The sequence below is a fragment of the Cardiocondyla obscurior genome, linkage group LG13 (genome assembly GCF_019399895.1).
Source record: "Cardiocondyla obscurior isolate alpha-2009 linkage group LG13, Cobs3.1, whole genome shotgun sequence".
Lineage (NCBI taxonomy): Eukaryota > Metazoa > Arthropoda > Insecta > Hymenoptera > Formicidae > Cardiocondyla > Cardiocondyla obscurior.
Window position 1 is genome coordinate 4,752,911 of NC_091876.1, and position 13,372 is coordinate 4,766,282.

Here is a 13,372-nt window from a genome sequence, read left to right on the forward strand (position 1 = left end):
AAACCTGTCACGCAAACGCTACGGCGGCGGGATTTTTCAGCGACGTTTCATTCGTTTTCCTCGCGTATCGCGCGCACACCTCCGCTCGAGAAAACTTGCGGGGAAAATTCACCCGCCCCGCCAACAAAGAGACGACTTTGCGCGCCGAAGCTATTCGCCGAGGCGGCTCTGAAGTTACATCGTTGAAATTGAACTTTACCGACCCTTTCGCGCCGCCGTTGTAACTATCGGAAATTGAACGCGCATACACACGCACCCGACAGCCACGCGCGTGCACGTAGGATAAACGGTCCGGTAACTCTCGCCGTTCTTAACTTTTCGGGCCGTCGGTCGCCTCGTCTGGCGGCCGGAAACCCAATTCTAGAGACTGTCCAGAGCTGGGGGGACCCGATTAATCAAAATCCCTCGGTAAATCAATCGTGAGATAAATGAAGTTTTTTCTCGCTGTCATAGAAACCGCGCTCGAGAACGTCGGAGTCGCGCGCGGCGCTCCTCACGAATACACGCGCACTCGCGCGGAGCACACGGACGAGAGCGCGGCCAACAATAGACAATAGGGTCGTAACTCGCGAATCGGTAGACGCGAAATTGGATATCGGCCCCGGGATTATCCGTATATCTAAATATAATAATTAACGGCGCTGGAAGCAAAGTTCCGCGAGAGAAATGGCAATTACTCGTCCTAACGCTGCCGCGTCATGTTTATCTCCGCTGCACCCAGCCACGTATACGCGAGTGCATTCAACGGCATTTCCGTTACGCACAGCTCCGCGTTACCGCGACGGTGCAATTTCCCCGCGTTCGCTTTTTCTTTTTCCACGCACGCCGAGCTGACCGGCTAATTTTGCGAGAGTTGAAACTGCGTTTCTCTCTCGCGTTTTATGCACGCGCTTTAATCTTTTCTACGTTAAGCACCGCGCGTCCGCGGCTCGTCACGGCAAGATAAATTTTTCAAAACCTCCCTCGATGTGATCTCGTTCTCTTTTTTTTTTCTTCTCTCTATCACTCTTTTAATTTTTTTTTTTTTGCGACGCGAAAAATTACACGCGATTGAAATAATGGCAGTGGCATTGAACATGACTAAGTGTAAGCCGAATGATAATCCGTCTTTGCCGTAACGTGCCTATCGTCGATGCGTAAAGCTTAAGCTTCGATCTGACTGTTGAATACTGCAAACTGCGATCGAACGGCTCGGTTCGGCGGTACCGAGATTGTATTTGAGTTCATGAAGGATCACTAGTATGAAGGACGTAACGGGGATAGGTAGAGCACGATGAATGCCGTTATTCGGGAACGAAGAGGAGGGTACGGGAGGTTCGTCGTCAGTTTCGCGATATGTACGCGCCAGCGTGAGGACTGCAGCGGGATCTATCCGGAGGGTTCTACGAGCGCGTTGGTTACACACGCTTATCGTGCAGAGACGGATGCTCCATTATGTCCACATGCTCGACATGCCAGCCGCTTCGATTGAATCGTTCGCCAGATTACCCAATGACGCATAATGCCAGGCCCGCGCTCTCCAAACCCTCCGCAGCCGCACTCCGACCGACCGCTCCTATCCCACCGCCGCCACCCCCTGGTCATCCTCCTCTCGTGCCGCTACCACCGCCCCCTCCCTCTCTCCCTCTCGCCCGTCAGCTGGCTGCAGGTATGCAGCGCCGCGAAGCTATTGTGGCCCCCTGAGCAATTCCAGACACGTAAAAGCAATTCCCGGAATCCCCCTCATTGTTATGCAATCACGGCCGGCCGACAGCGCAAACCGAACGGGATCATAATTTTGTCGGGAAGCCGGTAACGTCCAGAGAGAAGTACCTGCGGCCCCCCTCTCTCCCTTTTGCACGTACGCGCCAAGTGCATCCTCTGACGACTGTAATGCATGCGTTTACTTGTCGGCGAGGCCGCGTTACGGCCGCTTCGTGACTCGATGCCGTCGTAAACGCGCGCGTGGCATCCAGCCGGTGTTACGCGGTCGCAAATTCGCGCATCGCGGCCGGTCAAGCGCGTGTAAATCCGCCCGGTGTCTTCGGTGTCGCGCGAGTTAACGAGCCAACGTCGCCAGCAGGAATGTCTCCCGTAGAGCACCTAATGCGCCGCATCCATTTCGCGTTTCGCGTCTGCCGAATATCTGGCCGAGCAAGCCTCGGCTACCTCGCGCCTAGTATCTAAAATCAGCTGTGCCTTTTATTGGTAAAACCCGTCGATTCTCCTTTGATACGCCGTAGAGCGATATTAATTTTCGCGATATTAAACTGTTAAGAGGCTGAAAATATCCTCGCGCGAGTCTTTCCTGGCCTGGACGGACGCTGCCGCTTGCGTCCACGAGAAATCTTCCGCGACGTTCGATCGTCAGCCGGCGCACGCCAACGTTAGAAGGAGCGACAGACACGCGATATTTAACCTCGAGGGGGACGAACTCCGCGCGATATATCAGAGTGCATGTGAAACGCCGCGTGTGTACAGCTTGCCGTGCCGACACACGGGCCGACTTGATAGGCATAGCGTAAGACGGATAAACGCCGCGGTAACGTGGGTGAACGAGGGGGGAGGAGGTACTTGCGGACTCCTCGGTTTACGGGGGCGACTTTCTACGACGCGCGCCTAGCCGTGCTCGCACTCGAACCACATTGTTTCGCCGGAGGGCGAAACTTGCGAGCTATTTAACGCCTTGCTTAAACCGCTTGACTCGAGGCTCGCAAGAACCCGAAACTCGCGCCGAACAGAGCCTTCCTCTTTCAGAGCTCTCCCCTGCCCGGGGAACCCGACCTTGCGCCACGGATCGGCGAAACTTTGCGCCAACTTTGCCTACATATTGTTCGGAAGCGTGAAAGGAAGCCGCCCCGCTGGTAACTTCCACCACGCGGTGAGCGAAGAGAAAGGACCCTGGCGCGCCCACCCCTTCGGGAACGTGCCCCGGCGGCCACTTGATTTATCGAAAATTAAGTTCGCGCGATTCCGCGGAGATCCGTGACCGGCCGCGAGGTGTGTCTACGGGAAAGCGGACTAAAGAGGCGCGCCTTTGTTCTCCTACGTCACAACATTACGTCGAGTCGATTAACGTCTTTCGAGCGGCTGGGCGATGACAGGCTCGCGAGACGCTACACTTTTATCGATTCGACAAACATTATCGCGCTACGTAACGCGACTATCGCGCGGCTATTGACCCTGCCGGCGAAGTTAACAATTCTGACGTTCGACAAACGATCCCGGCCGTATCGCGGGGTATTGTCGCCGTATATTGGCCGCGACATCGACATATCCCGGATAACACACTCGTGCCACCACGATGCACGCGGCTATTCGGTAACGCGCCCTGCACGCGCCCATAATTGCTCGCGACGATTGTCGCAGGACACGGGGATGGGGGGGAGGCCCAGCGTGAAGTTTCCGTAACACTCCACTGCGGGAAGTCGGCGCGGATAATTTCGGGCGGGAGATTAGTTTTGTTACTTGCGCGCACCCGTCCGACCACAATGGGTGCCCCTCATCCGGGCTACAGAGTGATTTATGCATTCGGCCGGCCACGCCCCGAAACGCAGGCGTCGCGCGATATTTATAATCGGCCTTACGTGCATTCGGATCGCCCGTGCCCCTCGCCTACGTGCGCCGGTGAGACAATGAAGCGGGCACAAAGGAAGTAAAAGTGCGCCGGGGCTGGAATTGAGCTGAATGCGCCCGCGATGAGATATGGAGCCGGAGTTCATTTTGGGTTTCGCGCGGGCACAAGTTTTCAAAAGCAATTCAGTCGCGGCTCGACGGACAGCCCGCGGACAGACGCATGATACGTTTATTTGTATTTTTTCCTTTTTTTTTTAACATTTGTTTTAATAATATTCTCGCGGTTGATCAAACGCAATTTCATAACGTAATGTATTAAAATCGAAAAAAAAAAAAAAAAGAGAGATTGTGTTTGCGATGTTGCAATGAAATTTCGCGTGATGGCTATTTGGAAGTTTCCCTATCGGGGCTGCGGCTATTTTCGGGTTTCCATTCGTCAGCAATCCGAAACGAGATTATATTACCGTTTAATTTCGCTTTGGGCTTTTTTTTTTCCCCCCTTCCTGTCGGATGCCGGTCGCGTTTACCTAGCTTCGATATTGGGACGTAACGTACGTTTATCGTACTTAACGACGGAAAAATTTGCGGCCTGTAGTCCGTAGTTGGTCACGTTTCTCAACAAACGAACCATCGATTGTCGGTGGCGTGGCGTAAACGCGACTGAACGGATTATTTGTTACACGGTCGCCACCGGTCCCGTCGACTTTGTTCTCCTTTTCGCGTGTAACTGCGCCCGGCTGCGATGGAAACGAAGTAATTACGAACGCACACACGCGCACGTGCGTGCACGCTTACGAGGGAGAATTATTCCTATTTGTTGCCGGGCCGTCCGGTAAATAATTAATCATACCTTAAATATAGGGTGTCTCTCACACGACGTTAGGGTGCCTCATCATATAAGAAGGCACCCTAGGGGGGGCCTCGCTAATTATCTTGGCACATGCCTCGGGCGATTCGTTGATCTCTTCTTAATGCACCATCTGATTCTGCCGCGCTATTTCATTTGTTGTAAAGTCTCAGTTGCGTATATTAAAGCGAGCCGCCGGTTGATAAACGGAACGCTGATCGAATCGCTACGCGGGCTACCTAATTATGCGAGAAATCATTAACGTGAGCTAATTCGGTCGTCGATTTTTCAATAGAGCGCAATTTAATACAATTCAGATGTCGTTAGAGTAATTATGCCGGGAAAGAATAAGGTGATTTTTTTTCATTACTCTGAAAGGAGTCGTAAAAAAAAGTTTTGTGTAACTGACGAAGTCTGTTACATAATTTCCTATAATGTTCATGCCGCTGACCCAGATACGCTAATTGTATTTTGCACGGAAAACTGCCATGGCACCTACAAAAGGCCGTGAAATTGGAAAATATAATTCCGACGGGGAAAAAGAAAAGAGATTTATCCGGAGCATACTTTTTTCCGCGCAGTTAAACTCGTTCTGTAATTACGCCACTTCGGTACGCGAGACAAAGGATAACATCGACGTCAAATTATCCAAATATGCTCGCGTTAATTTCTGCGAGGTACAAAAGCGCCGCGATGTCGGGGCAAATAATAATACGCGGTTCCTTTGATTAAAACTTTCGGCCCGTTTCCGCCGCTTAGCGCGCTTAAATTGTTAAAAACCGCCCGCAGCCGAGCGCGGGGAAAAGCCACATTTTATTTAACAATTGTACGACCCGGCCGCGATAATATACTTGTTGCACCGTAATTCCAATTAGATTCATTGCTGCGAGGAAACGTCGGCGAGGAGGCTTGCGCTTTCCGTCGAATGCTCCGTATATCCCGCCGTGTCTCACCGTGATAAAAGAACGCCGGTAATTTATGGCATTTTCAACGTAAAGTTTGCGATCGTTTTGCCGCGTTATTCCACCTGGTACTGTTGTACATGTAAACGGGCATTATTACCCTCCAGGACAAGTGAGAACACTTTGCCTTACCACTTTATTAATGTTACCGTCTAGCAGGCGTATCGTATATCGTGATAATATCCAATTTCTCGGATAACAGCCCTCTTTATGTTACTAAAATATGTCTGCGGTTGCCACTTGATTCGTCTGATCGTGATTAAACGCATTAACGTTCTCGTATTATCGGCTCCGGCTTGGTTCGGCGCAATGAACGTCCGGAAACAACCATCTACGTTCGATCTCGTCTTCAACACCACGCCCGCGAATAACGAGCGTTGTATCGCGATAAATCACGAAGAATCATGCGTGACTACTGCTTGGGAGTCGCGATTTGTACTGAAAACCTTCGAGAGAATTTTTTTTGTTTTTTTTTTAACACGCGAACTCCGTGACGAAAGTATGATAGACCGATGTATAACGAGCGAGATGTTCTCTTGTTCCGTGACTCGTGCGTCACACTACACGGAGCTGCTCGCGTCACAGGCGTTCATCGCGTTCGGAGAGAAAAATCGCTACAAAGGAATAAAAAAAAAAAAAAAATATATATAAAAAAAAAACAAAGAAAGGAAAGAACGCGTTGACGGTTGACATTTGTGGCAGCAGGCGTGAAATCGTTTGGTCTTGTCTCCCCGTATTATTGGCCATCGACGGTGGTCCGCGCCGGTGCATCCGTCCACGCGCGTACGCGTGTGCCCTGAAAGGGCATTCTTACGCCCGGCGAGTCGCGAATGTAGGTTACTGTAGCGCACCGTGATTTACAGGGCGGGGGAGGGTAGATATGACGCTCGTACGCGGCACGATTACGGCGCGGTGTGTTGTGATATGTACGCGCTCGCGTGCGCGCACGCATACGCGTGTAGAGAATACCCCGTGCACACGCGAAGCTCAACCGCGATAGCACCCGGGAGCAGAGCCACTGTCGTGTGCGTGAAGGGTGCGTCGGCACGCGTGTGGGTGGCCGTTCACGTGTGATCGCTGAAAGCGCGCGGGTACACACGGACGCGCGTTTCACCGATGTGCAAACGTACTTGTACGCGATCCTACGACAACGACGACGACGACAACGATGTCGCAGCGGCGGCGCATGTGCGCGAGGCCTACGTATTCCGTGCCGACGGCATCGCGGTATGCATTACAGATGTAATTAAGATAACCGAGGTGAGGGCAGCTATGCACAATGTGGCTGATATATGCGCGGATGGGTTCGCGTAAGCGTTGCCTAGAGGCCCTAGAACGTTGCGTAATCGTATTCGCTGCGCGGCAAACGTGGCTATCCGCGGGAATCTTGAATACAACATTCTCCGCGATGACTTTCGATCGATGATACGATTTTATTATTTTTTTCTTTTTTCCTTTTTTTTTTTTAAATTTATTTGAGCCACCGTTGTTTTCGGAGGTACGAGTTCCGCGTATGGATTTCGGCGAGAGAACAGTTGCGAGCACTTCAGGCGGATGGTTCTATGATTACGATGAAAGCCAGAGCGCGCGGTGACAAGTGATGTTCAGTTTGACTTTTGCGTGTGTATTCATTACGGATCAAATCACGTTACAGGAAGACTACGGTACGATAATTCGAAAATGCATTTTGCGCCGCTTTAAATAGATAACGAAGATTGGATTTGTGTTGCACGATTTGCGTTATTTCACGCAAGAGATATATATTCTTCGAAATAGGATCCTCGCAGTGGATATAATGGTTCAAATCGATCAGTTTCTAATTGGATTACATCGCAAAATTTACTTTTCTCTTGATTGATTTAAGGAAGGTGATGCTTGAAACCTACGCTTTCTAACGCGCGTTAAGAATATTTATAAGCGTGATGTTTATTTTCGGAATAAACTAGCTGTCGGATTATTCTGTTACCGAAAGCGCCTCAATAATTGACGAAGCTACAGGAAGCACAACCCACGCGGATCCTATTGAAAACGCTGCGAGTCAATCAATGGCACACGCTGTATAATAAATTGCAGATATGACTGCATCTGCAAGGTCGCATCGGATTCTGAATGAAGGTGATACGTAAAAGTAACGGTATGAATGCTTATTTAGAGACACGTGGGGCTTGAAAATAAAACAATTTGCTTTCTTAAAGCTATTTTTTTTTTAGCCCAGACCGCTGATATTACTAATTTTACAGAGAAAGTGACCGGAAACGAAATATTGAATAATGAACAACTCGAGGGAGCTCGGAATATCAAATCTATAAACCGATAAACCGTGTATAAATTATGTATACAGATTACGATTTAAAGTCACTAATATTAAAGAATTGGGTCAATGGAATATATTGAGAAGCCGGATGTTCGCATTTTTCTTCAATTTTAATAAGCGCCGGGCACCGATGAAAATTTCGCAGTGTGTTATCTTGGCTTAGTTTCATGTGGCAAGCGCCCGTGCGACTTGCAGAAGCCATTCCGCCATCCCCTTGCGTCGCCGTAATATCGTTCCCCATTATTTTTATTAGTATCATATTTTCCAGCACCTGTGAACACCTATAACCGTGTGGCAAGATCGTCAGTAAATGGGCGTACATAGGCGCCGTAAAACAACATGCGCTATACGTTGACGATAAATTACTATTACTACTTTATTTATCGTTACGACGTGCGTCCTCCTTGATATTATTTGGAATATTTTCTTTTTTTTTATGCCTAGACACGAGTAAACTAAATGTCACGTTAATTTATATCCACGATAATTAATCTACTTTAATTTAATTAAGCTCTTAATTAAAAAAAAAAAAAAAACTTACTTGATATTATTTCACGGCTATTTTCGGAAAGGAATAACGTTATATTATTTTAGAACGAAAATTCATCTAATTAACTTTTATTATTTTATTAAGTTATTTATTGCAACAACGCACGGGAAGGAACGGATGTCGGGGCTTTGTAAAAATGATTCGATGTACCGGACTCGACTTTGCGGAAACGCCGCGGAAAATGAATATATCGTGATTGCATTTTAATACATTCACGTTAATTATATTTTGCGTATTGCCGGTTTGGCGATATTATCGAATTACGATTCTAGAAGCATGGCAATTGCGGCGCATCGTCACACACGATCGACTGCAATCCCAACGCACCTGTTTCTATAGCTTTAACCCACTTACCATATCATGTACCTATTCCGCGCCATGTAAACGAATCATTCGCAGCAAAAGGCACAGTTGTACGGCTATTTAATCCACACGCGATTCAACTATCGATGCCTGCGCGGTCCATTTCATTAACAAGCATATCGGAAATTAGAGCATCCATGCAAACGAACATTATATGTATATATAATACGTAACCGCATTTACGTTGCAAGTTTCCGCAACTCCGCGATAATTAACTTCTTAAATTAAAAGATATCTTTCAATAAAGCTGAATGCCTCCATTTATCCGCAAAAAAAAAAAAAAAATTTATCGCGACAGAATTACGTTCGCAAGCATCTTCGAACTTTCAACATCGTACAATTCATTTCGCTTATCGCTCAATGGAGTATTCACTACGGAGTCTCGTCACCGCCGGTCGATCGAATCTGATTGAGACGAGAGAGATCTTTTTCAACGTACGTAAAATAACGCGAAAGAGAACCTGAAAGCAACGCCACTTTCGTTACGAAATGTCGCGACATTGTTTTATTTCGAGAGAAAGCGTGAAGAGCAGCATGACGAACGCGGTTATACGAGGCGAGATAACGTCCCGGGTAGAAATTGAGGCTGTTATCTTATGACGAGCTAGTCAATCGGTGGTTTATCTCGTGGTTGTCTAGCGAAATTCGCCAGAACTGAGCTAGAAATGTAATACTTAAAACCGGCCGTACCCCACCACCGCGAACCGCGAATCGCGATGGTCGCAGGCCAATGTAAACACGCGCACGTGCTCAGCTGACCACGGCGGTCAAGAGACTTCGCAGTTTTCAATGAATTTCCACTCAGGATTTTTTTCAGATAATAACGTGACAATAAAATAAATTTTTTTCCGAGCAATAGAACAAAAATCTTTTTGTACAATGCCGAGGTTGGTCGCACTTTGTGCCGCGTGTCGCTCATTAAGCCAGCGGTGATTAAATGATCGCAGTGCCTTTCGTTTGAAATGCTGCGTGTGTGTGTGACGATAGCACGTGCGATTTTCACGAAGCTTCATCCTTTCTTTCGTATTCCCGGGCTGTGATCTACCAGCGCCGCCGCGTATTCTCGGCGCATATGGGTCGCGCGCGCCTTTCATTTGCGTGATTATACAATGTTTGCATATATATTAAATATCAATATGCATATGAAAAAGCGCGTAAAACCAATCCATCAATAACCGTAGTGTCTGCCGCGGGACGAGCCTGGGAAAAACCTCGGATTTTCTCGTGTTTGGAAAAAAACACGTGAATTTTAATTAAGAGACCGCACCGACAAAGTTAACGTTTCGACAGTCGATATTAATTCACTGTTCGCGGACGACGCGAAATACATTTCAGTTATACCGCTGCTTCTTTCCTATTTTTAAACTATGAAATAATCGTCCTAGTTTTACGGTATTGATATATGAATCCGCTGGTTCTATAGCCCACCCTCCCTCGCGCTGTATTCGCCGGCGTACAGTGTAAAATGACATCTTCACAGTGACTTTCACGGGTGTCATTAACTATGTTGGAAAAGCTTTCCTCTGTACGTACGCTTGAGATCGCTGTCACGTTTGCGAACCGGTCTCTTGACTTTTTTTTTTTTTAACAGACTGAAGAATAAACGGTGTCGTAAAAATGATGGATAGGTTTAGTTTACAATAGTGGCATTATCCGCGGCAGGCCTCTCGCGTCACACGTAGTCTATATCCACAAGGATAATAATGTTTAATGTTACCTTCTGAATTAGGCGCTTCTTTTCTATTATATTTTTCGCGAGGCAGCATTTCTCGTTTCAAATTATCGGCGGTAAATTAAAAAATAAAAGAAGAAAAATACTTATCCAATTAAATTGAATGAAAATGAAAACACGTCGCTGTATTATTTGTGCCGCGTGGAATATCTCTCGAGCAACTTCTCGCAGAAAAGTATCTGAACAGGCGCTACGCTCTTATCACCGGTAAACTTAATATTGACTTAAATACAACGGTTTCGCATAACGTTAACCCGCCGCCTCTTATCTCCGAGAATAATAGGGCTTTCGAGTCATCCGTCTTTGGCCTAGTTCGGGCGCATTTCCCATCGCGTATGGCCTCGGGATCATTTCGGACAGTATGCGCAATTATGCACCAGCGCGCTAGTAAAATGGAGAGATCGTCCTGTAACCCAGTTCCGCGGAATATCCGCGGAAAATCGTCGGGGATCCTACCCACGTGCGCGACACGTTACCAAGCCGGGGCCTCGGTTACGACCACTCGCGGGAAGATAGCGTACGGCAGATATTATTCTACGTCGTAGGTTCGCATACTCGATACGTGTCACGGTACAGAACTAACGTAGCGCCGTACTGCGTTTATACAGCGTTAATCGCGACGCTCTAAATACACTTCGAACACGGGCTGTTAGTCGTTGAAATTATGCCAGAACGCCTCCCCCATAACTCGCTCTGCGACTTTCCCACGCGCGTACACGTGTGCGTGCGTGCGTGCGCGACCGCGCGTATTCCCGTGTACTCTCGCGTGTTCTCCATTTTGAAAAATCAAGAGGGAGTCAGAGGGAAATGGATCTATACATTGATATGCAGTTTTTCGTCTGCCTAAATTCCGTGGGTGAAACGGTGATCGGCGCCGATCAGCGTACGCGGCTTTTTTTTTTTTTTTTTTTTTTTTAAATTTAAAGTGACTCGTACACTCGCTTCACGCGTATCACGCCGGATGACTTTAGATTGAAATATATTGTGTAAATACGTGCTTTTTTCGCTCGTGTCCCTTTTTATATTTTTCCCGTTCAGTGTTACGCGGCACTGAAATATCTCAGTCGCGAGCTGGCCATTATTTTCTCATTTAAGCGTGTTATAGCGGATTCGATAATATCACGACGAACATGGCTCGATAAAAATAAAAATAAAAAAAAAAAAAAAAAAAGGGAAAGCGAGGGCTCGTTTGCCCGGCGCTTGAATTCATAATGGAGACAATTATTTCCACATTACCTGATCCACGCGATGGGAGTTCCTACGTGAAAGTTTACGCAACGCGCGGGTAGCAAATCTAATGGTATACGTACACAGCGACGGAGTAATAGAGTGTAGTAAATTTATTTCAATTTCAGTAAGATTAAAGACTTGTCGCGCGTAATGCCTTCGCGTTCATTTGAAGTTGTTCATCAAGCGGGGGCAGCTTTAGCAGGTATTATTATTACAAAGCCCAATATAATCCCTCGAAAACCTGAGACCCCGATTATAGGCGGCGAAGAACAGAGGGCCAGACAGAGGCGGTTCGTGCGGGGAAATAATGGACGCGGAATATCGGCTCTAACGGCGAAAATTTCAATAATTCCTTTCTCGCGTATCGAGCGCGGCAACGAACGAATGCCCTCGGCGAGTGTTACGCCTCGTGAACTCTTTTCGTATTGTTCCCGATCGCGTGGACGATAATACCATACGTCGCGATTTTATCTCGGCCTACGTTAATCCGTCGTGGACAACGTCGCGACCGAAAGAGAGAAAGAGAGAGAGACGGGGAAGAACGGAGAAAGCAAGAGAGATCCGCGCGAATGGGGGAAAAGAGCGAGGAACGAAATTCACATATCCGCTCAAATATTTTTTCGCGGGCACGTAGAAAATATCGAACCCATTCCGTCGTTGTTCAAGCTACCCTCAGCTCCCTCCTCCCGATGACTCGAGGGCTTCGATCATGCATACGCCCGTAGAAGGGAGGTAAATTTTTTTTTTCTGCATTTAATGCCGTAGGAATGTGAATGCAGCCAGCCGTGTCCGCCGTAGTGCGGTGTAACAATGCCGGCTCATTTCGACTCTTCCGTTCTGTTGCTCGAGCGAATCGCAAACGGAGGAAAAAAAAAAAAGAATAAAAGAAAAAATAAAAAAAGAAAAAAAATAAACGTTATTCTGCCGGTGACGGGAGCGCGCGTGCACAATTGTCTGATTTATTTTAGACGCGGAATGCCTCTCGTAAATTAGTTACGTCTGGCTTACGTGAATTACGCCGTTGACTTACATTCTACTCCGGAATACATACTTTCGGAATGGAAGCGCATCCGCTCGCGTCGCGGTAACGTTAGCCGGACGGCGTTTGACTTCATTTGAAATAAATCTGGCTGGACGCGATAACTGGTGACAGTAATGCATTCTGATATCGAGTACGACGCTGGTGGCTTTATAATGACGTACGAGATTCGATAGGATTGATCTAGTTTAGGCTAATCCGTTCGCCGTAGGTGAGCTGACTAATTCACTTTAGCTAATTTACATTTCGGTCTGTGCGACCGTGCGCGAAATTAAAATTTGAATTTTAAATGTCACTCGCAAGTACACACCAACGAGATATTCTAATTATTCACGTTAATCCCGCGAAAATAAAGCCTTCTTGAGATGTATAACCGCGGATATTTAATAACCGCCGGTGATGGTTTGCGGAATTGTCGCGTTCGTTATCTCTTTAATTGACACAGGAAGCGAAAATGCGCTGATTGGTGAATGTGGACATGTTTATGAATATACAAAGAATGTAAATAAATGCGAATTATTACGTGAAAATTGAACGTTCCAGATAACGGAGATCATATTTATGCATACGTTTGTTTTACACTTGATGTAAGAATTTTCAATTATTCGTATCAAGTAAAAATTGTCAGTGCTCGAATTCTCATTTTATTTTACTATTTAGCACAGTTATTATTTCTTATAAAGAAGAATACATCGAAAGTAATGAATATTTAACGAATTTAATTTTACCTTCGGTGCATTTACACCAAAAGTGTTTCACGTTTATCATAAATAAACGAAT

General features: G+C 47.0%; 1 protein-coding gene across 5 annotated transcripts in view; it reads left to right on the forward strand.

The window, feature by feature from the left end:
• The window catches only part of Sema2a (Semaphorin 2a), a 339,187-nt gene that overhangs the window by 254,191 nt on the left and 71,624 nt on the right, over nt 1–13,372 (forward strand). Inside the window, exon 1 of one of the 5 annotated variants that reach the window (XM_070665273.1) lies at nt 6,176–7,479. The exons of the other annotated variants lie outside the window; for them this stretch is intronic. Within the exon in view, the coding sequence (XP_070521374.1) occupies nt 7,440–7,479 (40 nt within the window). The 5' untranslated portion in view covers nt 6,176–7,439. Of the gene's footprint in view, nt 1–6,175; nt 7,480–13,372 lie in introns of those variants that run through there. 5 annotated transcript variants of the gene reach the window in all.